The 27,123-nt window shown below is 34.7% G+C and overlaps 2 protein-coding genes across 2 annotated transcripts; both read left to right on the forward strand.

Moving 5' to 3' along the window:
* Positions 1-1,326: 1,326 nt before the first annotated feature.
* LOC111706666 (uncharacterized) lies at positions 1,327-13,258 on the forward strand (the record flags this gene model as incomplete). Its single annotated transcript, XM_023479575.1, is given in 9 exon segments — positions 1,327-1,431; positions 2,977-3,075; positions 4,082-4,296; positions 8,435-8,539; positions 9,106-9,159; positions 9,938-10,208; positions 11,298-11,368; positions 12,562-12,665; positions 12,926-13,258. Coding segments are annotated over 8 exon segments (1,020 nt in total), but the record flags the coding sequence as incomplete, so codon positions are not given.
* An 8,831-nt stretch (positions 13,259-22,089) lies between these two features.
* On the forward strand, positions 22,090-25,403 carry LOC111706667 (FK506-binding protein 2). Its single transcript, XM_023479577.1, has 3 exons — positions 22,090-22,262; positions 22,704-23,123; positions 24,842-25,403. The coding sequence occupies exons 1-3, from the start codon at positions 22,206-22,208 to the stop codon at positions 25,004-25,006; spliced, it is 642 nt and encodes a 213-aa protein (XP_023335345.1). The 5' UTR covers positions 22,090-22,205; the 3' UTR covers positions 25,007-25,403.
* Positions 25,404-27,123: the final 1,720 nt, after the last annotated feature.

Consider the following 27,123-nt stretch of genomic DNA (forward strand, 5'->3'; position numbering starts at 1 on the left):
GGGGGGGGGGGGGGGGGGGGGGGGGGGGGGCTTTTATAGACTTGTAACAAATTCTGAGGTTCTAATTCTTATTATATACTTTTCTTACTATTGACAGTACATTTGTTTTAGTCGATGCCTTGCTCTATAAGTAAAATTTATAAATATTTTTATTACTTTAAAAGTTATTGTTTAAGCTGAAACTTTAAGTAAAATACTTCTCAGAATATTTAAAGTAAAAATAATTTTACTTAAAGTTTTTTTTGCTTAATGTCCAAGAAATTACCATGTTCATCAATAAAGGGTACATCGATCCTTAACGAGAACAACTGAACAATCCCTTAAAGGGACTGTAAGCGTAATTTCAAGTAAACCTCATCGCAAAGATTGCAAACCCCGATTCACAGCTTTTTCTGATCAAAGTATGAATAGAATAGCAATGTTAATGATTTTGAAAACAATTATTTTCAATTGTTGTTTCTCTACAAACCTGAATTGCGAATTTCTACTGCAGGAAACTATATATAAACTATTAGTATTAAGCACTTTTAAACCTATAAAAACGACAATATCTCCCACTTTATGGATGAGATAAAGGTTTCAACAGTCGTGTTGTGAATCGGGTTTTGTCATCCCTTGAAATATCGCAAACTGTCCTCAAAAATCTTGCGGTTTGTTGGTTTCTGAAAATCTATTGTAGATATTTTTTATTATCTTATTGAATTTATAAATTAATTGGATATGGACCAGTTTATATTAAATATAATCTATTTATAATTGTTTACTTAGCAATCAATCAGACAGATAAATCAGTCATCCAGCAGATTAGTTGTAAATACAAAATAAATATATATATGCGTATTTGTATTTTTCATGATAAACTTCAAACCCTAATAGTTCATTGTCAACGATCGTCTTTCTCATCGAGGGCAAAATCAGCGAAGAATATCATCTAATTCCGCGTACAAGATCATATAAATCCGCGAACAAGATCATCTTAGTCCGCGAACAAGATCATTTAAATCCGAGAACAAGATTATCAAAATCCGCGAACAAGATCATCGAAATCCACTAACAAGATCATCAAAATCCGCGAAACCAGCATAATTTGAGAGAACTTTGAAAAATGATAATTTGTCTCATAATATTGATGTTAGAGAAAAAATAGTTTTATCTGTAACTTTTGAATAAACTTTTTAAAAAAATCTGTGTACACTGCGCAATTGATGTATTTCACTGAACTGTTGAAAATCATAATTTCAATTATGACAGCCATCTGTATATAATATATATATATTATTTAGTCTTTTAACATAAACATAAATTCTTTTAAAATATATATTCTAGGATTGCTACTGCGGTGGAAATGAGATTCCTGGTGGATATTCAGCTGATCAGATTCCTCAGTTCGTTCTTCTCACATTCGACGACGCTGTTAACGATCTAAACGAGGTAGTCAAGGGTTCGGAGATTTCAACGGGCAGAAACTTAATTGATATATTTTTGTTTGGTTAGATCCCAGGGTTGGATCCTAGGATTGGATCCTCGGGTTGGATCACAAGGTTGGATCCGAGGATTAGATCACAGGGTTGAATCGTAGGGTTGGATCCTAGGGTGGGATCCTATAGGGTTGGATCACAGGGTAGGATCCTAGAGTTTGGTCACGGGGGTTGGATCACAGGATTGAATCTTTGGGTAGATTCTAGGGATAAATCATTTAATGGAGTAAGGGTCTGATAAGATAAATTAAACCAAGGTTGGTTTTATTGTTCAATGCTTTGGTAGACAGATAGGAATTACCTTAATTGACCGTATTGTAAAGATATATAGTCATTAAGTATAAAATAATCCTCATGAATATAAAGGTTTATATTCTCCCACTTTTTGTGTTTACGACTTAGATTATTCAGATAACGGTCTGTCTATCCACCTACACTAGTTTTTAACGTTTGAAAATAATGATTATCCCGTCACTCATTTTGGTATAACTCCGCCCAACGACTGCAAGTTCAGGGTTCAAATCTTGTAATCATTTGATACATTGCCAAACAAGAGGACGACTAAAAATACAAAATAAGATAGATTGCCGCAATTTAAAAGAAATGTTGTCCAAAAATATTGATGCATGTACTCCGTCTTTTTATTATCATGACAATTTCAAAATATTTAACAGACGGTTTATAAAACTGATGGCAGATTATTGTTATATAGAGCGTCAGATATAAAGGTAGATAGATAAAGCTATAAATGGGGTTGAATAAAGGTTACTAAATGCAATGGCAAATCTCTTCCTTGTTCTAGATATTTACGTAGATCTACATACACCAGGGTTGGGGTATAGAGTATGAGAGAAAGAATATTTTGTATCAGGGTAGGGTATAGAGTAGATAGGGAGAATATTATGTATCAGGGTAGGGTATAGAGTAGAGAGGAAGAATATTGTGTATCAGGGTAGGGTATAGAGTAGAGAGGAAGAATATTATGTATCAGGGTAGGGTACAAAGTAGAGAGGAAGAATATTGTGTATCAGGGTAGGGTATAGAGTAGAGAGGAAGAATATTATGTATCAGGGTAGGGTACAGAGTAGAGAGGAAGGATAGTATGTATATCATGGGTTTGATATAAACAGAGTAGAGGAAAGATTATTTATTAGGTTAGGGTACAGAGTAGAGAGAGACGATAGTATGGGTTCATTATAGACAGAATAGAGGGAAGATTATTTATAAGAGTAGGGGTTAGTTATAGACAGAATAGAGGGAAGATTGTTTATCAGGGTAGGGTACAGAGTAGAGAGGAGGGATAGTATGTATATCACGGGTTCATTATAGACAGAATAGAGGGAAGATTATTTATTAGGGTAGGGTACAGAGTAGAGAGGAAGGATTTTTTATGTATTATTAGGTTTAAAGGGTACCGTTGTGAATCGGGCATGGAACTCTTCTGATAAATGATACAAAGGGATATTTTGCAAAGTTTTAATTAAGTTACTATTTTCAGGCCTTCTATGAAGAGCTGTTCGGCGGAAGGTTTAACCCTAACGGGTGTCCAATCAAAGCTACTTTTTATGTTTCTCATGAGTGGACTGATTACTCACAGGTTACACTAATTTAAAATTTCGTCTTGGTTTTTTTTGGATGCAAAAAATGTCAAATCGGCTGAACCGATATGGTCCAAATTTTTCGTAATTAATTATACTCTGGGAAGGTTTCATGACCACGGCCAAGATTAAAAAGGCCCAATTTTAAAAATTCACCAAAAACCCCAAAAAATCTGCGAAATTTTTAATTTAGTTTTAATTGACGAAAAGAAAGTCGTGAAAGATCAGCAAGAAAAGTTTTTATAATTTTTTTTGAAGAAAGTCGCCTTTGAAGCGTTTTATAATTATTATAAATTAATATAAAATTCCTCAAATATAACAAGACGTTTGATTACAAATATGAGAACATGATTAATTACCCAAAATCAACCATTGAAACCGATTTTGTTGTTGTTGTTGTTGTTAAACTGGTCAAGTCTGAGGCTCCCAATGTTTATTTGTTTGCAATGATGGCAGTATCGAAAACATTGTATTTCTAGGGACTCGGCAAAATAATGCAGTCTAGTCTTTAATTCTAAAGAATCTTTTCTCCAACTCTAGACTAGAATTTTTAAGAATTTATAATTTAAGAACAAATTTATAGCGGATAGTTACTGTTATCTCTCTAGGTCCGACATCTGTACACTAACTGTACTCGGGCTAGGTCCAGTATCTGTACGCTAACTGTTATATCTCTCAGGTCTAGAATCTGTACGCAACTGTTCTCTGTCTAGGTCCAGACTCTGTACGCTAACTGTTCTCGGGCTAGGTCCAGAATCTGTATGATAACTGTTTTCTCTCTCTAGGTCCAGAATCTACACGCTAACTGCTCTCTCTCTCTAGGTCCAGAATCTGTATGATAACTGTTTTCTCTCTCTAGGTCCAGAATCTGTACGCTAACTGTTCTCTCTCTAGGACGAGAATCTATACGCTAACTGTTCTCTCTCTCTAGGTCCAGAATCTGTATGCTAACTGTTCTCTCTCTCTAGGTACAGAATCTGTACGCTAACTGTTCTCTCTCTCTAGGTCCAGAATCTGTACGCTAACGGACACGAGATTGCTTCTCACACAATAACTCACTCCTTCGGAACAAATTTCAACGAAGAGAAGTGGGCTAACGAGGTGGTGGGAGAAGCAGAGCTCCTGGTTAGGTTCGCAGGAGTTAACCCTGCAGATATTAAGGGGATGCGCGCCCCCTTCCTTGCTGTTGGAGGAGATAAGATGTTCAACATGCTCAGCAGGTTGGTTTAGGGAACACAATTTGTCATTTTCGAACAAATGTTCATGATGCATAGGTGTTTATGAAGTATGTAATTATGCATAATTCATGGTGTAACTGGTAGGGAAGTATTTTTACTTTGTTTATGGCTTTGGGAAGTATTTGTACTTTAGTTCATGTTGTAAAGATGTATTTGTACTTTGTTCATGTTGTAAAGAAGTATTTGTACTTTGTTCATGGTGTAAGGAAGTATTTGTACTTTGTTCATGGTGTAGGGAAGTATTTGAACTTTAGTTTATGGTGTAAAGATGTATTTGTACTTTGTTCATGGTGTAGGGAAGTATTTGTACTTTAGTTCATAGTGTACGGAAGTATTTGTACTGAAGTTCATGGTGTAAGGAAGCATTTGTACTTAGTTCATGTTGTAAGGAAGTATTTGTACTCTAGTCCATGTTGTAAGGAAGTATTTGTACTTTAGTTTATAGTGTACGGAAGTAATTGTACTTTGCTTATGGTGAAGGTAAGTATTTGTACTTTAGTTCATGGTGTACGGAAGTATTTTTTCTGAAGTTTATTGTGTAAGGAAGCATTTGTACTTTAGTTCATGGTTTGAGTAGTATATGATATACCGAATTATTTGTACTTTAGTTCATGTTGTAAGAAAATATTTGTACTTTAGTTCATGGTGTAGGGAAGTATTTGTATTTGAGTTTATGGTGTGAGGAAGTATGGGTTCTTTAGTTCATGGTGTGAGGAAGTATTTGTACTTTAGCTCATGGTTTGAGTAGTTTATGATATATCGAATTATTTGTACTTTAGTTCATGTTGTAAGAAAGTATTTGTACTTTATCTCATAGAGTAAGGAAGTATTTGTACTGTAGTTCATGGTGTAAGGAAGTATTTGTACTTTAGTTCATGGTGTAAGGAAGTATTTGTACTTTAGTCCATTGTGTAAGGAAGTATTTATACTTTAGTTCATGGTGTAAGGAAGTATTTGTACTGTAGTTCATGGTGTAAGGAAGTATTTGTACTTTAGTTCATGGTGTAAGAAAGTATTTGTACTTAAGTTCATGGTGTGAAGAAGTATTTGTACTTTAGTTCATGGTTTATGTATTGATACTTTAGTTCCCGGTGTAGGGATTAGGGAAGTATGTTTACTTTTGTATGGAAGTATTTGTACTTAAATAAATAGAATACGGATGTTTTTTCATATTTTACTTCCTATCTGTAGGCTCGCCCCTGCACCATCTTTTAAGCATATTCCTCTGATTCTATGCTCACGTTTTATAAATTCTCTTCTCTTCCTTTGCATGAATAGCACGGTTTATGGTACTCATCCACTAAAGTATGTTAAACCCAGGGGTTGCTTTGGGGTTTAGCCCCTCAACCCCTTGAAACAGTGAAATCTATCGTTTCCAGGCAGTTTTTGAATCCCAATGGATGCTGACCTCCCCCCCCCCTCCCAGAATAAATTCCTGAGTACGCCCCTGGTTAAACCCTATACCTCCCACCTGACCGTTTTAATCTTCACTGAAGTTTATCTAGCAGAAAAATCCGTGGTTTCCCTGTGCCCTTTAGTTCTGTAGATGTCTACATTGTATTTGTACCTGCCTTCCCTCGGCCTTATTTCATAAATTTAACACTCTGCAAAAATTACTACTTCTTGCATGGAAAAAGTAAATTTGAGGGATTCGTCCCCATATCTTGTGTTATCCAGGTTACTCATGGAGGAGGGGGATATGTGTTACATTTGTTATTAATCTTGTATCCTCAAATGTATACATAATACATATATAGGATACCTCCCCCCCCCCCCCAAAACCCAACGCACCCCAACAATATCTAGAAGGTTAAAGTTCATAATTCTATTCACTTCCTTCCTGGGTTTGGTTGAGAATGATTCAGCGTGTCCTGGGTTATATTCCGTGTCAACACTTTGAAATTTAATAGTTTGCAATTTAGCAAGACTACGGCAAAATTAGAAAAAAAATTACGAAATATTAAGATACTCTTCATACTATAGACCTATAATGTTAAACTTTTTAAAAACAAACTAACGGATATTCTTAGCTCTATTTTATCATAAAGTATGGTTTTTAACACTGTATTCCATCTTCAAGTATGGTTTTTAACACTGTGTTCCATCTCCAAGTATGGTTTTTAACACTGTATTCTATCTCCAAGTATGGTTTTTAATACTGTATTCTATCTCCAAGTATGGTTTTTAATACTGTATTCTATCTCCAAGTATGGTTTTTAATACTGTATTCTATCTCCAAGTATGGTTTTTAATACTGTATTCTATCTCCAAGTATGGTTTTTAATACTGTATTCTATCTCCAAGTATGGTTTTTAATACTGTATTCTATCTCCAAGTTCTGTTTTTAATACTTAATTCTATCTCCAATTGTATGGGTTTCAACACTGTATTCTAACACTGTATTCTGTCTTCAAGTATGGGTTTTAACACTGTGTTCTATCTCCCAGTATGGTTTTTATCACTGTATTCTATCTTCAAGTATGGTTTTTAACACTGTATTCCATCTTCAAGTATGGTTTTTAACACTGTATTCCATCTTCAAGTATGGTTTTTAACACTGTATTCCATCTTCAAGTATGGTTTTTAACACTGTATTCCATCTTCAAGTATGGTTTTTAACACTGTATTCCATCTTCAAGTATGGTTTTTAACACTGTATTCCATCTTCAAGTATGGTTTTTAACACTGTATTCCATCTTCAAGTATGGTTTTTAACACTGTATTCCATCTTCAAGTATGGTTTTTAACACTGTATTCCATCTTCAAGTATGGTTTTTAACACTGTATTCCATCTTCAAGTATGGTTTTTAACACTGTATTCCATCTTCAAGTATGGTTTTTAACACTGTATTCCATCTTCAAGTATGGTTTTTAACACTGTATTCCATCTTCAAGTATGGTTTTTAACACTGTATTCCATCTTCAAGTATGGTTTTTAACACTGTATTCCATCTTCAAGTATGGTTTTTAACACTGTATTCCATCTTCAAGTATGGTTTTTAACACTGTATTCCATCTTCAAGTATGGTTTTTAACACTGTATTCCATCTTCAAGTATGGGTTTTAACACTATTCCATCTTCAAGTATGGGTTTTAACACTGTGTTCTATCTCCCAGTATGGTTTTTATCACTGTATTCTATCTTCAAGTATGGGTTTTAACACTATTCCATCTTCAAGTATGGGTTTTAACACTGTATTGGTTTTTATCACTGTATTCTATCTTCAAGTATGGGTTTTAACACTATTCCATCTTCAAGTATGGGTTTTAACACTGTATTCTATCTTCAAGTATGGGTTTTAACACTGTATTTTATCTTCAAGTATGGGTTTTATCACTGTATTCCATCTTCAAGTATGGGTTTTATCACTGTATTCTATCTTGAAGTATGGTTTTCAACACTATATTCTATCTCTAATTGTATGGGTTTTATCACTGTATTCTATCTTCAAGTATGGGTTTTAACACTGTATTCTATCTTGAAGTATGGTTTCAACACAGTATTCTATCTTCAAGTTTGGGGTTCAACACTGTATTCTAACCCTGTATTCTATCTCCAAGTATGGTTTTTAACACTGTATTTTATCTTCAAGTATGGTTTTTAACACTGTATTCTATCTCCAAGTATGGGTTTTTGACACTACATTTAAGTTTTAACACTATCTCTAAGTATAGGTTTTAATATTATATTTTATCTTTTTACATTAAATTTTTTTATCTTTTGATATAGTTAAAAACATTAAATTTATCTCCAGGTAAGGTTTTAACACTATTCTCTAGCTATGGGTTTAACATTTTGTTTTCTCTAGGTATGATTTAAACACTGTTTTATCTAGGTAATGGTTTTAACACCATGTCTTCTCTAGCAATGGTTTTAACACCATGCATTCTCTAGCTTTAGTTTTACACTCTGTTTTCTCTAGTTCTGGTTTTTAACACTGTTGTCTCTAGGTATGGTTTTTAACACTTTGTTTTCTCTAGGTGTGGTTTTTAACACTTTGATTTCTCTAGGTATGGGTTTAACACTTAATTTCTCTAGGTATGGGCACTTATGACTTCTCTAGGTATGAGTTTAACACTATTTCTTTATGTATGGTTTTAAACACTATTGTTTCTCTAGGTATGGGTTCTACTATGACTCTTCTATGCCAACTGGATCTCCGTCCTGGCCCTACTCTCTGGAATACAGGATGCCACATTCATGCAGTGTAAAACCCTGCCCTGGGTAGTTATACATTTTTAAATAATCTTTATTATTAAGTTTTGATTATTATTATATAGATGGATCATGGATACCAAATAATTTTAAGGAATTTAAACTAGGGTTTCCAGCGAAAGAAAACAAAATTTTCTTTCGTATTTTGCAAACCTTTTCCTAAAAATGAATTTTGCAAAAGGAAGCGAAATTAAGTGATGCGGAATTTCGCGAGAAAAATAATGTGCGACAATTTCGCGAAAAAAAGCGAAACAAATTTTTTTTACTAACGGAATGTGAATATTTCGGCGAACGATTTTTTCCTCGATTTTTTCCCGAAACCCTAATTTGAATTCGTTTTAAAACCTTCCATGTTCCATCCATGCCTACCCCCGCTAAAGATCGAAAAGTAAAAGTAAATGCTACTTTTCAAAAAAAAATATTTTCAAGATTTCAGTAATACCAGATCGAAAAAGCGAAATTTACATGACAAAAAACGGCAACAAATAGCGAAAATACATGATTTTTAAAAAAGCTGAAGCCATGACTTATTTAAACACATTTGACACACATTTGACATTTTTTGTTTGTTTCAGTGAATCTCACCCTGGTATGTGGGAAGTTCCAATGAAAACCCTCCAGGATGTCAGGTAATTCTAGATTTTTTACTCTTTGTGTTTTAACGTTTTTAAAGGTTTATTTTTTCTGAATGTGTTCGGTATTTCAGGTGATAATTCATTTTCGGGATCATATCTTTAAATCTTTCCTTAAACCTTTATTTGATAAATAATTTCTAACTTATAAATTGTTCAATTCTGCCAATTGTTTTTGCAGCAAAAAACCGCAATTCACAATTATATACAGGGATACGCACAAAGGATGAGACTTCAGAGACGAGTGTACGGGATTTATTATAGTCTTGTTTCTTGCACTCAGCATTTCCTGTCCCTGTAGAATTGTTTCTTTCTAATAAAGACTTTATCCAAGACAGAAGACTTAATTAAATAGTCATAGATCATCACATTTAAAAGTTTTAGGTAGTTATTTAGGTAGCTATTTAGCTAGTTATTTAGCTAGTTATTTAGCTAGTTATTTAGCTAGTTATTTAGCTAGTTATTTAGCTAGTTATTTAGCTAGTTATTTAGCTAGTTATTTAGCAAGTTATTTAGCTAGTTATTCAGGTGGCTTTTTAGGAAGTTATTTTAAAAAACTGGGATTCATTATTGATCAGACCCAGCTTTTAAAGGTACCGTTGTGAATTTGACATGCTTCTATATAAGAGACAGTTTAAGCTACGTTGTCAGTACTTAAAATCAATTTAATTTAACCACTAATTCTACATTTTCTTTTAGAACAACTTGTAAAAAGTGATAAGGGGGGGACACAATATTAACTTTATTTTTATATTTAAATATGTTATTATTACAGGGGAGGTTCCTGTTCTATGGCTGATGGATGTTTCTATACTGAAGATGCAGATTCTATCCAGAAGATATTTACCCAGAACTTCCTGGAGCACTACACCAAGAGTAAAGCCCCCTTCCCTCTCTTCTTTCACGCTGCTTGGTTCTTCAACAGGAGTCACAGGAAGGAAGGATTTCTTAAGTTTATAGATTCTATTCTAGCTCTGCCTGATGTGTACTTTGTAACCTCACAGGAGCTCATTGCTTGGACCAGATTCCCAGAACCCCTACCCCAGGTACTTATTCTCAGAACCCCTACCCCAGGTACTTATTCTCAGAACCCCTACCCCAGGTACTTATTCCCGGAACCCCTACTCCAGGTACTTATTCTCAGAACCCCTACCCCAGGTACTTATTCCCAGAACCCCTACCCCAGGTATTTATTCCCAGAACTCCTACCCCAGGTACTTATTCCCAGAACCCCTACCAGGTACTTATTCCCAGAACCCCTACCACAGGTACTTATTCCCAAAACCCCTACCCCAGGTACGTATTCCCAGAACCCCTACCACAGGTACTTATTCTCAGAACCCCTACCCCAGGTACTTATTCTCAGAACCCCTACTCCAGGTACTTATTCTTAGAACCCCTACTCCAGGTACTTATTCTCAGAACCCCTACCCCAGGTACTTATTCTCAGAACCCCTACCCCAGGTACTTATTCTCAGAACCCCTACCCCAGGTACTTATTCTCAGAACCCCTACCACAGGTACTTATTCTCAGAACCCCTACCCTAGGTACTTATTCTCAGAACCCCTACCACAGGTACTTATTCTCAGAACCCCTACCCCAGGTACTTATTCTCAAAACCCCTATCACAGGTACCTATTCCCCATAACTCCTACCCCAGGTACTTATTCCCAGGACCCCTACCCCATGTACTTATCAACCCCTACCCCAGGTACTTATCCCAAGAACCCATACCCCAGGTACTTATTCCATATAGAGAACCCCTACCCCAGGTACTTATCCCAAGAATCCTTACCCCAGGTACTTGTCCCAAGAATCCTTACCCCAGGTACTTATTCCAAGAATCCTTACCCCAAGTACTTATCCCAAGAACCCCTATCCCAAGTACTTATCCCATATAGAACCCTTTTCTTAAAGGCACCAATTCCCATTCCCTGTTACCGGAACTCTTAAATGTGTTGTTTCCTCGTCTTAATCACTAATTTTCTATTCCCTATATCTTTTTAACTTGATTGTGTAAACCTTAGATTTTTTATTTTATTAGCAGAATTAAGAAAATTTAACGTTGCAAATATCTAAAAATTAGAAAATCATTAAAAAAGAGAATTTCATGTCTTTACTTTTGTTTATTTAGGTCCATACATCTCCTACCTTCCACTGTAATTTCCCTGACAGACCTGGACCCTGCAATAAGAAGAAATCAAGGTAGCATTCTTTACCGCCAGTTGACCAACATTACCGACCTTTGATTCTTAACAGAGGGACGGTAAGTTTATTTACGTCCCTAAGGACAATTAAGTAAAATATCGACCCGCTCTGAAGTTTTCGTGAAAAAATACTCGCATTTTCATCTCAAAAACGATAAAATTGTGCACTACTATTTTAGGAAATTAAAAATCTTACCTAACCAGGGCTTCCCCCGACCAAATTTAACCTCTACGCTTTGGATGTTTTTTAGGGAAAATTGGTCGAGGGAAGTAAAAACCCCTTAACAAGTAGTTTTGTGGTTTTCCTTAAAGGGACTGTAAGTGTAGTTTTAAATGGCTCTCCATGCTAAGATGGCGATGTTCAATTTGCAACTGTACCCTTGAAAGCTTTGTCCGACCAAGTATGAATTAGATATCAATGCTTTTGTGTCTTACATTGTTTATTTTCATTTGCGGGTGCTCTGTGAACGTGATTACGCATTTTTTGCTTTAAGAAGTAATGAAGAAAATAACAGATATTAACACTTTCGAGCCACGAAACGAAGATATCTTCCACATTTATGATTATATTAAGATTTTAAGGGTACCGTTGTAGATCGGGTATTGTCATCTTTGCATGGAATGTCACTTGAAATTACGCTTACAGTCCCTTTTATAGAGGTTTCCTAAAAATTGCATCAGCACAACCTAATAAAGATTATTAATTGTAAAATATTGTTTTAAACAGTCCCCACCCCTTGCAGTTCGCCCCTTATAAAATGTTCAATTTTACCTAACAGAATGTTTCTCTGAATACGTTTCATTTACAATTTTTGTTATCAATGTCCTCGGATGCGTATACAAGGAGAGGGTTATGGTAATTTAGGGGGCTCAGCCCCACCTGTACCTGTACCTGTACCTGTACCTGTATCTGTATCTGTACCTGTATCTGTACCTGTACCCTGTACCCTGTACCCTGCCCCACCTGTATTTTTAACGTTTTTAAAAGTTTGTATGGCTTTAAAACCTAATTCAAACAGTAAAGATCTACGCGTAAACCTGGAAACAAAGTGTCCATTAATATCTTGGAAAACATTGTTTACCTGTAAACTTTTAACATGATAAAGCTGACGACTGTATATAACAGCAAACACTGCCAATTGCTACCCTGTCCCTGTATTAACCAATTGTTAAAAGATTGTTGTGTTTCAGGTGTAATTTATCCCACAAAGGAGACTCCAGGCAGTTTGCCACGTGTCAGCAACAGTGCCCGAAATCCTATCCCTGGGTCAATAATCTTAATGGAGACTGATTAGGAAAATAATTTCAAAAAAATTTTTTAACCTTTTTGAAACAAATTCGCAAATTCAAATGATTTTCGTTTTCTCCAATTTTCTTTTTATTTTCATATAAAATCCGTTTCTTGGACAATTTTCATAATTGTTTAATGACACGCTTTTTTCCATTTTTTAAATTTGAACTATGTTCCATCTACTTTTATTCAATTTTTCTTAAAAGCTCAAAAAAAATTTAAATCATTATTGAAGAAAATTAAATTTGATTGTTTAAAGTTTAGAGAGTTCCTGATTCTAGAAATATTCTTTCAGAACCCATTCATGCTCAACAATCCTCCTCCTCCTACAAACATTAATCTCGAAACCAGTTGTCCTAATCTAGGACATATTTTTCCTCATCCAGGACGTATTTGTCCTAATCCAGGACGTATCTCCGATAGTAAAGCTGCTCCGGGACTAATAAGACCGCTGCTATATAGGGTCACTGTGATATAAATATATTTATAGTGAATAGGGTGCAATTGGTACTGGGAGATAGAACTCCAAGTATATATAGACAATCTAATTTTATATTTTATATGAACTTTCAGTAATAAATGTCGTGACTAAACTTAGATGCTTAATTAAGATAAAGATTAATAGACGAACAGTGGTTATTTGGGGAGTAAAGGAGTGAAATGAATAATTAAAAGAAAGAAATGTCTATTCGAGTAATATCATGAAAGTAATTTCTGTTGATCTCGAGATCAATGATTGATCTCGAGATCAATGATTGATCTCGAGATCAATGATTATCTAATTTTGTTAAGATTATTTGAAAATTAAGCTTGTTTCCAGAAAAGGTTGATAATTCTACCAATCAGAGTGGCGTATGTAGAATCCCAAATTTCAAATTTTGCGCGATATTTGATATTCACAAAACTGCCTAATCCCATTCGTAAAACCCGGGTTTTAAAACTGGTTTTCATAACTATACCCTGTCTTTAAGTTTTGTCTTAAGATTGATGATAGCTGGTTTATGCAAGTAATGCACTCTGATTGGTTATATTTTAGATACTTGCCTGAATATTAAAATAAAGATTATATATTAATCTGCAGAGAAAAACAAAAACAACACAATTCTAAAATTCTCAGCTCTGAAAAAATAAAACTATGTGTGAGGCTGCTGAATACCATGAATTTAAAGTGGAAAACAAATTCAGCTTAGTCGTCTGAGGTTTCATCTTTTATGAGTAACCATGAAAATACATGAGCTGTCCTTCTTCGCAATAGTCGTGGATTTGTTGTAGTTATAAACCAGAGCCCCAAACTTTAATATTTATTTTTACAAAAAATGCTACCGTTCCTCACAAAAAATCAAATTTTCAGTTTTTCATTTTTTAAATCTATGGCGCAATATTTTCGGTTGATAGATTATACCAATTAGAGGTCTATAGCACAAAATATTAAAACAATTTGCATTTTTTATTTTGCCTCCTTGGCTTGGTACTTTCTTAAGTACATAAGTTAATTCCTTATCTTTGTTTTTCCTCCGTGTTAGGTGATTTCAACAGAGTAAAAAAATAAGTTGGGTTTAGTCAATATTCGGAATCCGAAAAATACGGCCGTTCCGAATTATCTTATTTTCTACCAACTCAAAATTATGTTGAAAAAAGATTTATCAAAAGGCCTAAAGCATCCACTGTTTTTGGTTCAGAGCTTGGATATCGAGATCAATGTTTGATATCTTTTGTTAATTCGTTGGTATAATTTAATCTTAATTCGATATTCCACATGGTAATCGTCCCCTGTCTACAGGGTGTCCCAAAAAACATGGGAATTCAGTGACGAATTCGATATCGTCTTTTCAAATAATTCTTCGATTTAGTATAGTGATACCTACTGAGAAAGCTGTAATCTGTAAGAGTTTCGTCTGCTATGTTTACATTTTGTTTGTTTATGTTTTGACTGCAACCGGTTGTACTTAGTAAAACAAGAAAATTACAGTTGCAAACAGAGTTAACTTGTCCGTATTCACTGTTCATCTTGCGGAGACATTATAGACACATCTTTGTAGTCTTTTACCCTTTTCATAAAATAAACTCTAGCAGACATAATAATATTATGGCTTTTGAAATTAGGTATTACAATGCTAATTCATAACAAAGACGATATCGAATTCGTCACTGAATTCCCATGTTTTTTGGGACACCCTGTATATAAAGGGAGCTCTGGTCAGGCGAGGAATATCTAAAATCAAGAGACGGAAAGGTATTGATTTTCATAGTTTCTCAAATTAAAAGTTGATCAAGCAATCCGGATAATACGAAAAGGTTAAATCGTTATACGCCATAAATTTGCATTTTTCGTGAAAAATTTGTTTTTCGAAAAAAAAATTCCATTTTTTCCTCGAGAAAAATGCGAAAATGTTTGCTCTTTTCTCAAATTATCGCTTTAATATGTCTTGCGAATAAATGGAAAATGGAAATGGAAAACACAAAGGCGAAAATTTCGAGAGAAAAAAATATGAAACTTTTGCGAAAAAAGTACGGAAGAGAAATTATTAATAATGATATAATAAAAGTTCTAATGGTGAGATGAGCATAGAATACACGCTTTTTGGCGCAATAATACAACACTTAAGGTTTCACGAAAACAATTTTTGCGAAATACGAACGAAAATTTTCGCATTTTTCCGCAAAAGATTTCGTTCGCTGGTAACCCTACTCTGCACTGGTTAATAATAATGTTTAATCAGAATTTTTAATTGTTTCCTTCTAATAAAAAATCTATTGTTTTCGGATTTTTCTTCTATCTTGAGTAACCGTCAAGATATCCCACGCAGAACCTTGTCTAGATAAGATTTGTACATTCAGGTTTAGATATTAGAATACGCATACGCATTTCAGGGAAAGGTTTGTTTTATGTTTAGTTTGAACGGACATTGAAAAATGTTCTTTATAGTTCATTTAATTCGATTGATTCATTTAATTAACTGCCTCGTGGTATTTTCAAATACAGGGTATGTTACGCGAGCTATGCTGCGTTCATAAAGTCTATGTGATACCCCTGCGAATCTCTGAGTTCTCCCTGAGGATCTGTACAGAACGTATTGTAGAGAACTAGTTTTAGAAGCTGTTTACAGTCCGACTACGCATGCGCAAGTTTTCTGCGTGGAAGCGAGCAGATTCTACCTTAGTATATATTTGTATTTCATGTAAAGATCGTCGATTATTAAAACCGTGTGAGATTCTAGGACCACTGCGGTAATTATGCTTATATTTATATGAATCTTGATTATTTATGTTCGGTTATGGTTGATATCGTATAATGTAATGTATGGGTTCCTTGCCACAGTTTTTTAATGCCTGAGTGGATTTATTGCTGTATTTGTATGATTTGTCACTCAATGCTTTTTCTGTAGGCTTATAAAAGATTATTTAGATTGAAGACTCAGAGAAATAAACGTTCGGAACCTTATTATCATCCTTTTGTTATGGAGAGCGTTGAGAGAAGGAAGTCTTACAATCCTATCCAGAGAAATACCACTCGGTACTTATAAGTTTCATTAGGTCTTTAGGGAATTCGCTAAGTAGCGAAACAGGGTATCCCAGGAAACATGACAGTTGGTGAATAGTTTAAAATTTTCTCTTCCATAGTTTGATAAGTTGTTTGATACTAAAGAGTCTAGTAACATTTTTATATGACAGTTATGTTACAGTAAAATTGATTTCACAGTAAAATATAAACATTTTTTTAAAGGAATAAATTGGAAAAAGTCTAATATTTCTAATACAGTATGTAGAAGAAGACATTCAAAACTATTCACCAACTGTCATGTTTCGTGGGACACCAGCTGTATAATCTTTTGTGCTTAAGTCACACGTTGGAGAGAAAAAAACGAAGCTATTGTTTTACATGTATTATATATAAACTAGGCTTTTAGGGCGCTTAGTGCCACTTTTTTAAATCAACAATTTAAGCTTTTAACTGTTGCTATGAAAAGTAGCTATATTTTGAATGGTTTTAAAATTTTCCATGAGTTCTCTGTTAAAATCAGCACATTTTTACAAATAATAAATATTGAAGTTTTTTCTCGACCAAAATGTTTAATTTTGGCAGTCCATATATCAGAAACCTTCCCTGGGCCCGCTCTCTATAATAATGTTTAAACAGTGGTCGTGAAGTTCACGTACTTTGGGGGACGATAGTTTGGCCGCTAGATGATTGTCACATGCAATATTCTTATCTGATAGATAAATAATTAATACGAAAGACATCTATAAGCGGCCAAACTAACGTCCCCCAAAGTACGTGAATCACACGACTACTATCTAAAGAGAGAACGGGCTCTGGGGTCCTGTGAGTTGCCATACAAAAATTGGGCTCCATATCGGCCCCAACCGTTTTGACGTATATTGAATACAAACAAACACCAAGACACCGAATCAAATATATATTTAGATGTTTAAAGTTTGTCATTCCTAATCTAATTCCATGATGGAGTTTTATACAGAATTGAGGATGGCTAGAGGGCGTGTAAAAGCCAACGATGTTGGTTCCTGTACCTCCTCTCCTCTCCTTCTTCCAACCTTGATATTTGACCTTCCAGTCATCTCAGGGTAGGGAGCAGAGTAGGGGCGTACTCCGGATATACCCTGAGATTCCAGGAACTAAACCCGGTGTATCTTGAACCCTTGGTTTAACTATTCAGATCAGTTTCAAACTAAATCATATTCCTTCTAACTCTAGTCTTGAGTAACTAGATGTAACCCCCCTTATTCTTCCTTGATAGTGTCTGGTATTGGAACATTCCTGGATATCTAAGAGGTATATCCCTGGATATCTAAGAAGTATATCCCTGGATATCTAGGAAGTATATCCTTGAATATCTAGGAAGTATATCCCTGGATATCTAGGAAGAATATCCCTGGATATCTAGGAAGTATATCCCTGGATATCTAGGAAGTATATCCCTGGATATCTAGGAAGTATATCCCTGGATATCTAGGAAGTATATCTCTGGATATCTAGGAAGTATATCTCTGGATATCTAGGAAGTATATTCCTGGATATCTAGGAAGTATATCCCTGGATATCTAGGAAGTATATTCCTGGATATCTAGGAGGTATTTCCCTGGATATCTAGGAAGTATATCCCAGGATATCTAGGAAGTATATTCCTGGATATCTAGGAGGTATTTCCCTGGATATCTAGGAAGTTTATCCCTGGATATCTAGGAAGTATGTCCCTGTATATTAAGGAAGTATATCCCAGAATATCTAGGAAGTATATCTCTGGATATCTTGGAAGTATATTCCTGGATATCTAGGAAGTAAATCCCTGGATATCTAGGAAGTATATCCCTGGATATCTTGGAAGTATATCCATGGATATCTAGGAAGTATATCTCAGGATATCTAGGAAGTATATCCCTAGATATCTAAGAAGTATATTCCTGGATATCTAGGAAGTATATACCTGGATATCCAGGAAGTAAATCCCTGAATATTTAGGAAGTATATCCCTGGACATCTAGGAAGTATATCCTTAGATATCTAGGAAGTATATCCTTGGACATCTAGGAAGCATATCCCTAGATATCTAGGAAATATATCCAAGGATATCTAGGAGGTATATCCCTGGATATCTAGAAAGTATATCCCTGGATATCTAGGAAGTATATCCTTAGATATCTAGGATGTATATCCCTGGATGTCTAGGAAGTATATCCCTGTATATTTAGGAAGTATATCAGTGGATATCTAGACAGTATATCTCTGGATATCTAGGAAGTATTTCCCTGGATATCTAGGAAGTATTTCTCTGGATATCTAGGAAGTGTATCCCTTGATATATAGGAATGGTATCCCTGGATATCTAGGAAGTATATCCCTGGATATCTAGGAAGCATATCCCTGGATATCTAGGAATTATATCCCTAGATATCTAGAGAGTATATCCCTGGATATTTAGGAAGTATATCCCTGGATATCTAGGAAGTATATCCCTGGATATTAAGGAAGTATATCCCAGGATATCTAGGAAGTATATCCCTGGATATCTTGGAAGTATTTCCCTGGATATCTAGGAAGTATATCCCTGGATATCTAGGAAGTAAATCCCTGGATATTAAGGAAGTGTATCCCAGGATATCTAGAAGTATATCCCAGGATATCTAGAAAGTATATTCCTGGATATCTAGGAGGTATTTCCCTGGATATCTAGGAAGTATATCCCAGGATATCTAGGAAGTATATTCCTGGATATCTAGGAGGTATTTCCCTGGATATCTAGGAAGTATATCCCTGGATATCTAGGAAGTATGTCCCTGTATATTAAGGAAGTATATCCCAGAATATCTAGGAAGTATATCTCTGGATATCTTGGAAGTATATTCCTGGATATCTAGGCAGTAATTTCCCTGGATATCTAGGAAGTATATCCCTGGATATCTTGGAAGTATATCCATGGATATCTAGGAAGTATATCTCAGGATATCTAGGAAGTATATCCCTGGATAACGGATGTCTATCTATCAAAGATTGAATGTATTATGATGAAGGTGTGTCTTGTATGGTAAAGTTCCGGCCTTTCATACACAAGTTACAAGATACAACCAAATTTTCGAATATATTAAAGATCTTAAAACCAGTCATAGTTCATATGTAGGGGCGTTCATGCTCATATAGAATACAACAATGACATTTAGATTTATGAACGTGTCTCCGTTCTGTATCACGTGACAGCACTGCCATTGGTTGAAGTTCTGATCACGTGACACAGACGTATAAATTATATTATCAATTATATGTATTATAAATGAAAAATTATTATACTTAAATTATAAAAGGAGCAAACCTAAGTTTTTCAGGCTCCCCTGGGATATCGTCGTTTTCAGATTGGTTGCGTATATGCTGAATATGATCTGTTTAAAACTTAGAATCCTATACCAAATCTCACATAATGTAAGTTTTGGTAAAATCATGACACAGTTTTATATCAATTTCTCGAGATAGGAACATCAGATAGAACTCTAATAGATCTCGTTCAACTCCTAAAACGCTCAGGTTATAGCATAAACCCTTCTTTCATTTTTTAATAATGTAGAAAAGACAGAAACAAGTTTAGAGGTGTAGAAAACCAGGAATGGAAGAACTAATATAATAATGAATAAAAGTCCAAAAGCTAATAAATATCATCATAAAAAGAGCACTGGCGTCTAAATACATATTTCAAAACTGCAATCTAGGAGGTCTTGCCAATTTTTTTTGTTTTCCTAGAGGTGCAAATCATCCGAGAAATCTGTGTTTTATATACAGTGGTATGCAACTACATCAATACAATGAAGACGACTTTTTAATTTAAATTTTGATTGTTTACAAGCTTGTTTCGAATTAAAAGTTTACAAGTAATCAAAGAGAAGCTTTCTTAATTGAAAGTTTATTCTTGTTTCCATTTTTGTGTGCATGTATGTTGTTTAAAAGCTTGATATAAATCAAAATTGAAATCGGAAGTCGTCTTCACTGAATTGATAAAAACGCCCACCATTGTATGGCGTGGGGAAGTTAAATAACAAGTCCTAGAATGTTTACAATCTAAATTATCCAGGGCTAAACAAGAAATTTTCTTAGGACAGAGATATAGAAGAGAAGAACGTTCAGATATATAGAAGAGAAGGACATATATATATATATAGAAGAGAGGGACAGATATATATAGAAGAGAAGAACGTTCAGATATATAGAAGAAAGGGACAGATATATATAGAAGAAAGGGACAGATATATATATAGAAGAGAGGGACATATATATATAGAAGAGAGGGACAGATATATATAGAAGAGAGGGACAGATATATAGAAAAAAAGGACGGATATATATAGAAAAAAGGATGGATATATAGAAAAGAGAGACAGATATATATATATAGAAAAGAGGGACAGATATATATAGAAGAGAGGGACAGAGATATATAGAAAAAGGACGGATATATAGAAAAGAAGGACAGATATACATAGAAAAGAAGGACGGATATATAGAAGAGAGGGACAGATATATATAGAAAAGAGGGACAGATATATATAGAAGAGAGGGACAGATATATAGAAGAGAGGGACAAATATATAGAAAAGAAGGACGGATATATAGAAGAGAGTGACAGATATATAGAAAAGAAGGACGGATATATAGAAGAGAGGGTCAAAGATATATAGAAAAGAAGTACGGATATATAGAAGAGAGGGACAAAGATATATAGAAAAGAAGGACGGATATATAGAAGAGAGGGACAGATATATATAGAAAAGAGGGACAGATATATATAGAAAAGAAGGACGGATATATAGAAGAGAGGGACCGATATATAAAAAAAAGGACGGAAATATAGAAGAGAGAGACAAATATATATATATAGAGAGAAGAAAGACGGATATATTGAAGAGTGGGACATATATAAATAGAAAAGAAGGACGGAGATATAGACGACAGGGACAGAGATAGATAGAAAAGAAGGACGGATATATAGAAGAAAGGGACAGATATATATAGAAAAGACGGACTGAGATATAGAAAAGAGGGACAGAGATAAATAGAAAAGAAGGACGGAGTTATAGAAGAGAGGGACAGATATATATATAGGAAAGAAGGACTGAGATATAGAAAAGAGGGACAGAGATATAAATAGAAAAGAAGGACGGAGATATAGAAGAGAGGGACGAATATATATATATAGAAAGAAGGACAGATATATATAGAAAAGAAAGACGGATATATAGAAAAGAGGGACAGATATATATAGAAGAGAGGGACAGAAATATATAGAAAAGAATGAAATATATATATATTAATTTATAAAGATTAAGAAGATAAGATACATAGCAGATAAGAACGGATTTAAGAAGCTCAGGGCGGATATATAAGGAGAGAAGAACGGATGTCATATGGAATGGTTATATCTAAAAGCTAAGGACGATACATAGCAGATAAGAACGGATTTCAGAAGCTTAGGAGTAGGACGGATATATAAGGAGAGAAGGATGGATGTCATATGCAAAGGTTATATATGTCTTAAAGCTATGGACAGATACAACAGATAAGAACGGATTTATTAGAAGCTATGGACGCGGATATTTATGAAGAGAGGGAAAGATATATATGAAGAGAAGGGCGGATGCTGTGGGACAAGTTTTCCATGCCCCTCCCTAGCTCCTATACCCTCCACCATTCACCAAATCCTGTAAATCAGCCCTGATATCTATTTAAAATATAATCTAATGTTTTTACATAAGTGAACAGTTTCTTTATTTCTCTCTCTCTCTAGGGGTTTCAGTTCTGACGACCGTGCTCCTATCTATCCATATTTCTACTTCTAGGCAATATCTGCCTAATTCTCTTTCTACCTATCTATCTATCCTACTTTCTCCCTGCTTGTCTATCTATCTATCCTAGTCCACGTCAGCATAGAGTGTACTGTACAGACCCGTTAGAGCAACTCAGTTCTCTACCTCTCTCCACGTCTCCTTCCACTCTACAGTCCACACACTCAAATATATATCCTCGTTCATACAACACACATCGAACATGAAGGTTCATTTTCTCCTCGCTTCGCTCGTTTCTCTGGCAATCTGTGATCCCGAGGTAAGGATTATTTCAAGTCTAATGCATAGTCCGGAGTCAGGTTTCATATATTTTAAATCAGGGGAGATAGGTTTCATTTTTTTTCTTGAATTTCTCCAGCTGTCATTTCAACCGTGACATAGTGTGTTTATACACCTGTTGATTTACGTGTTGCTAATTTTATGAAACTTATTTTAATATTATTTGGCAGGGGTTACCCTTTTTCCCATTAATTATTTGTGTCCCAACATTATCTCATGCATTCAATTTAGTATTGCTCAATTCAAAGTTAGAGGATAAAAGGAAAATTTTTTAATAATTACAAATTTTCATTTTTCTTGAAGCCTTCTTTCTAAAATCGAGGTGGGGGGGGGGGGGGGCATGTGGGCATGTTTTTATAATAACACCCTTATAATGATTTAAATTTTTTTTTTTTATATCGATAAATATTGTTTTGTTTAGATGACTGAGAGTGGTCTGGGTATAGAGTATATCAGTAAACCTGACACCTGTGACCGGCTGGCTAGGAACGGTGACCTACTGGAGATGCACTACACTGGAACCCTTGAGGACGGAAAGAAGTTTGACTCCAGCTACGATAGATCCGAACCCTTCAAGTTCCAGATCGGAGTAGGACAGGTTATCAAGGGTTGGGAGCAGGGCGTGGTTGGGATGTGTGTTGGAGAGAAGAGAAGGTTGATAGTTCCTCCATCACTAGGATACGGAGATCAGGGAGCTGGAGATATCATCCCTGGCGGAGCTACTCTTCACTTTGATGTAGAACTGATGGGAGTAGAGGAGGGACCAACTCCGGTCAATGTTTTTAAGCAGATTGATATGGACGGAGACAAGGCTCTGACGAGGGAGGAAATCTCAAAATTTGTAATTCTTACGTCCTGCTTCTATACTAGCGAGCCACCTGGATAAAGGTAGAGTTCATCCCGACCTTCACTTTTCATTTTCTTTTTGAAAAATGTTCACGGTTTAAGGTTTTTATTTCATCTGGTTTTGTATTCAGCAATCTTGGTATTTCAAGTTTTTACGTTTTGTCAAGTTAATAATTTTTTTCTGAAAGGAATGTTGAAATTTCAAGGATTTTAAGTGAAGATAAATCTTTAAAGGTTAATGTTGTGAATCGGACAAGAGACTTAAAAACTGATGGTCCCTTAAAATTACGTCTATCCATATTTAATTTATAAAAATTTTGGCCACAATTATTTTTAAGAAACTATTAATCACTGAATTCACTACTTTCGATCCCCACGCAATCTTTTCCCTAAAGGCTGAGGCCGCCTTAATTCATTCTTTACTTTTACGTCACCTTTCACATTAAAAATATGTTTTCCACATTTAATGGTCACGTGAAAATTAATGGCTCTTGATATTTTTGTTTTCGAATCGTAAATATTGGAAATCATATTGTCAGCATTTTTCGAGGGATCTCAAAATTGATAAAACATTGGGTTTATAGAATTGTTAACTTGGTTTTATTCAGGAGGGAGGGCTGAATTTTTTTTTATGAGGGGCTCAGCACCCATTGGAGCCCGAACCCCCCCGGAAACCATAGATTCTACTGATTCAGAGGGGGCTGAACACCCATAGCCAACCTCCCTGAATACGCCTCTGGTTTTAATATTTATCAAAACAGGAACGCTTTCGCTTTTCAGTTTTGTATGGAAATAATTAAATGTCGTCTTCGTATTTCTTTTTGGAAATCGATAGCTCCAGTTCTGCTAAATAGATATTGGGTCCAATCGTTCAAGGAACCCGTACAAGATTTTACCGATCTAGTATATTTTTACCATTTATAACATGCATTAACTCGTACCGACAAGTCTGGTTTACCTAGTTTAAAGTCTACCCAGCACATTGTATGCAACACATGTAGGCTGGCAAGATCTATGTGCAGTTAAAGTTGTGATTTTTATTTTTATTTTATTGCAATATGTATAAATGATACATCTCTGAAAATGTTCAGGGCTTATTTTTATAAATTTACACTGGTAGGCGATACATCATCAATACACTACAATAAAGACAAATTTAAATGTTTACAAGCTTTTTTCGAATAACTTGTACCCATACTGTTAAAATTATGATATAAATCAAAACTGAAATCGAAAGTCGTCTTCATTATATTGACTGAAACGACAAGTGTACCTTAAAATTAAGATCGTCTGAAATAAACCAATTTTGTTCACTGATACTGAAATTATATATATTGGGAACCCGGCGCTGCCCTGGGTACTCTTAGTTACTTTGGCCGTTTACCCACACTTGGTCGATTTTACGGGGAAACTAAATGTTCATTATAAAAGTCGACCCACTCTACTTGGAATCTCAAAACCAAGCTAAGAACTTTCCCATGGCTCTCCCAAACTCCCCAATCAAAATGTGAGGCGAATCGGTCAAGGGGTTCCTGGGTTATGATCGGACAAACAGAGATTGCAACTTTATATATAGATAATCCTATTTGGTCGTCTTATAATCTTGGACATTCTTTTCTACGATTATTTAGAGAGATCTGAATTCAATTGATCTCGTTTTTTTTCTCAACTTTTTTTCGATTTAAAAAAATAATTTATTTTGTATTTTTTTAGGTTGAGACAATGCAGAATGCGGGTGGAGAACAGGGAGAGGAAGCTAGGAAAATGTTGGAGGATCAGGATAAACTAGTTGAGGAGATCTTTGCTCATGAAGATCATGACAAGGATGGAGTTATCTCTCACGAAGAGTTCTCTGGACCTAAACATGATGAACTATAATTCACCCAAACCCTTCAAAACTTACTTAATCACCCCCCTCCATTTCTCCCCCCTCTCCCATTCTTCCTGTCCTTCCCCTGTGAATGATATTTAAAGTGTCCTTATGTAAATAATTAATCTTATTTTAAGTTTAAAGCCTATTTTCATGGCTTATGTTTATTATACATACATAACTGCATTCAATTTCTATCGGTGCTTCCTAGAACACATTCCCGAAACGATCTTTGCAAAATTTTTAACTTAGGAATTCAAAATAGTGATCAGGAATTCAAAATGGAGGCCCGGAATTCAAAATGGAGGTCCGGGTCCCTCGGTAAAGATCTGAAGCTGTGATTTTTTGTTACAAATATGTTTTCTAGTTTTTTAATACTCTTGTTAATAAAATTTGTCACAACATTTTTCTTGTTTTAAAAAGTTTTTATCATTCTCGATGTTTTCAGACCATCTTAAGTCTTAAAAATGCTGAGCATACTTTTTTTTCAACTTTTGTGTACTTTTGTAGTAAAATCTGAACTGATCATTAATTGTAGAAAAAACTAAATAACCATGAAATATGCGGGAACAGTTGTAAAGAGCTCCATATAATTACCAATTAATAAACTAAATAACTGTATGGCAGCATCACATAATCAGTAGGATAAGAAAAAACTTTATAAATTCTTTCCAGGTCTTCAAAGCTCTGGGTTTAACTTTAAAATGTAGAAAATCAGAACCGATGTATTAACAAAGAAAAGATGATAAAGGATATAGGTCAGGTTGGCGAACTGAATTTTGGACGAGTAAGGGCGGCCATGATTCTAGATAAACCGCTTCGTAATTTTAAAGTCCTATTAAAATTAAAATACAAATGTATTTTATAAGAATTTTTTTCAGTTAGAATTAGAAAACCGCTTTAATATATTATAGGAAATGGAAGGAAATGATTGCATATTATTTCCAAACTAGTCAGATGGATAGGGTAAACATTATGAGTACCCGACTGCAAAGCTTGCATAATTTCATATGGTAGGGCGGGCCGCGTTAGTTGTATCTTCTCTCTATTTCATACTCCTTGGGTGACACTGACACATTGTAAATTCAAAAGATTTTTGCACAACTAATTTAAAAGGAGTTATGATTGAAATAAATAAGGTTTTAACCTTATGGAATGTTTGTAAAAATATTTATTTTTAGTTACAAATTAATAATTCCTGAGCACGTTTCATGATAAAACGTAAATATGGCGACTTTCATTTCGGTGTTTTCTGGTTACCACTGTATTTATAAATATACCATCTCATTAAATATTAGAACTATGAAAAAAAAAGAAAATCGTATGCCTGACTGCCCACGATACAACTAATACAGTTCGGCATAATAAAGGTTATAATGCAAGGAAAGTTATTTGCAGTTGCTTATACTCTGCGTACATATTGAAACCAGTTCTCTCTGGTCGGAATTTGTAAACAAGAATAGATGCATCAGTGTTCGTTTAGTATCCGAGGAGGTTAAAAGCATTAGATTTTGAAAATTTTGATAATTCTCATAATTCTCATAATAGTTTCCATGACCAGAAAATTTCATTGATTTTTTTATGTTAAAGATAGATCCCATGTCAGCCTTCGACATCCGTCTTTTTGTTTACATTACCGCCCAGAGACAGTACACTGCAGCACAAAAGATGCGTTCACCTCTGAAATAACTTTCGTTGCATTATAACCATGGGCATAATTAAAAATTGTCCTTCAATGTTTTGCGTACTGATCGTTTCTATAAAATATGGCAAGCTTAGTTGCATTTTTTGTGGTAATTCACAAGTATCCCAGGGATCGTTTATGTACAGTTTAACACAGAACTTTGGGCACATTGAAATAACTTGTAAAATATCGTTTTCTAAACCCTCTAATAATGGAATGCTGCTGATATTTAGTTTTTTAATCGAATAATTGTATGGAGCTCTTAATACCTGTTCCTGCATTATTTTATAGCTATTCATAATTAAAATTATAGTTTAGGTATTATAGTACAGAGCGAGCATCCCATATCATGATTATCTCCAATCTTAACGCCAAAATACGCACACATAATACTCGAAAAACCTTGTATTTTGCAATTTTCTAAATATTTGCTAATACATA

This window comes from Eurytemora carolleeae, unplaced genomic scaffold (assembly GCF_000591075.1).
Source record: "Eurytemora carolleeae unplaced genomic scaffold, Eaff_2.0 scaffold744, whole genome shotgun sequence".
NCBI classification, from domain to species: Eukaryota; Metazoa; Arthropoda; class Copepoda; order Calanoida; family Temoridae; genus Eurytemora; species Eurytemora carolleeae.

Coding starts and splice junctions, on each gene's coding strand:
- LOC111706667 (XM_023479577.1), top strand. CDS start 22,206: ATGAAGGTTCATTTTCTCCTCGCTTCGCTCGTTTCTCTGGCAATCTGT. Junction 22,263..22,703: donor TGGCAATCTGTGATCCCGAG/GTAAGGATTATT, acceptor TGTTTTGTTTAG/ATGACTGAGAGTGGTCTGGG. Junction 23,124..24,841: donor GGGAGGAAATCTCAAAATTT/GTAATTCTTACG, acceptor GTATTTTTTTAG/GTTGAGACAATGCAGAATGC.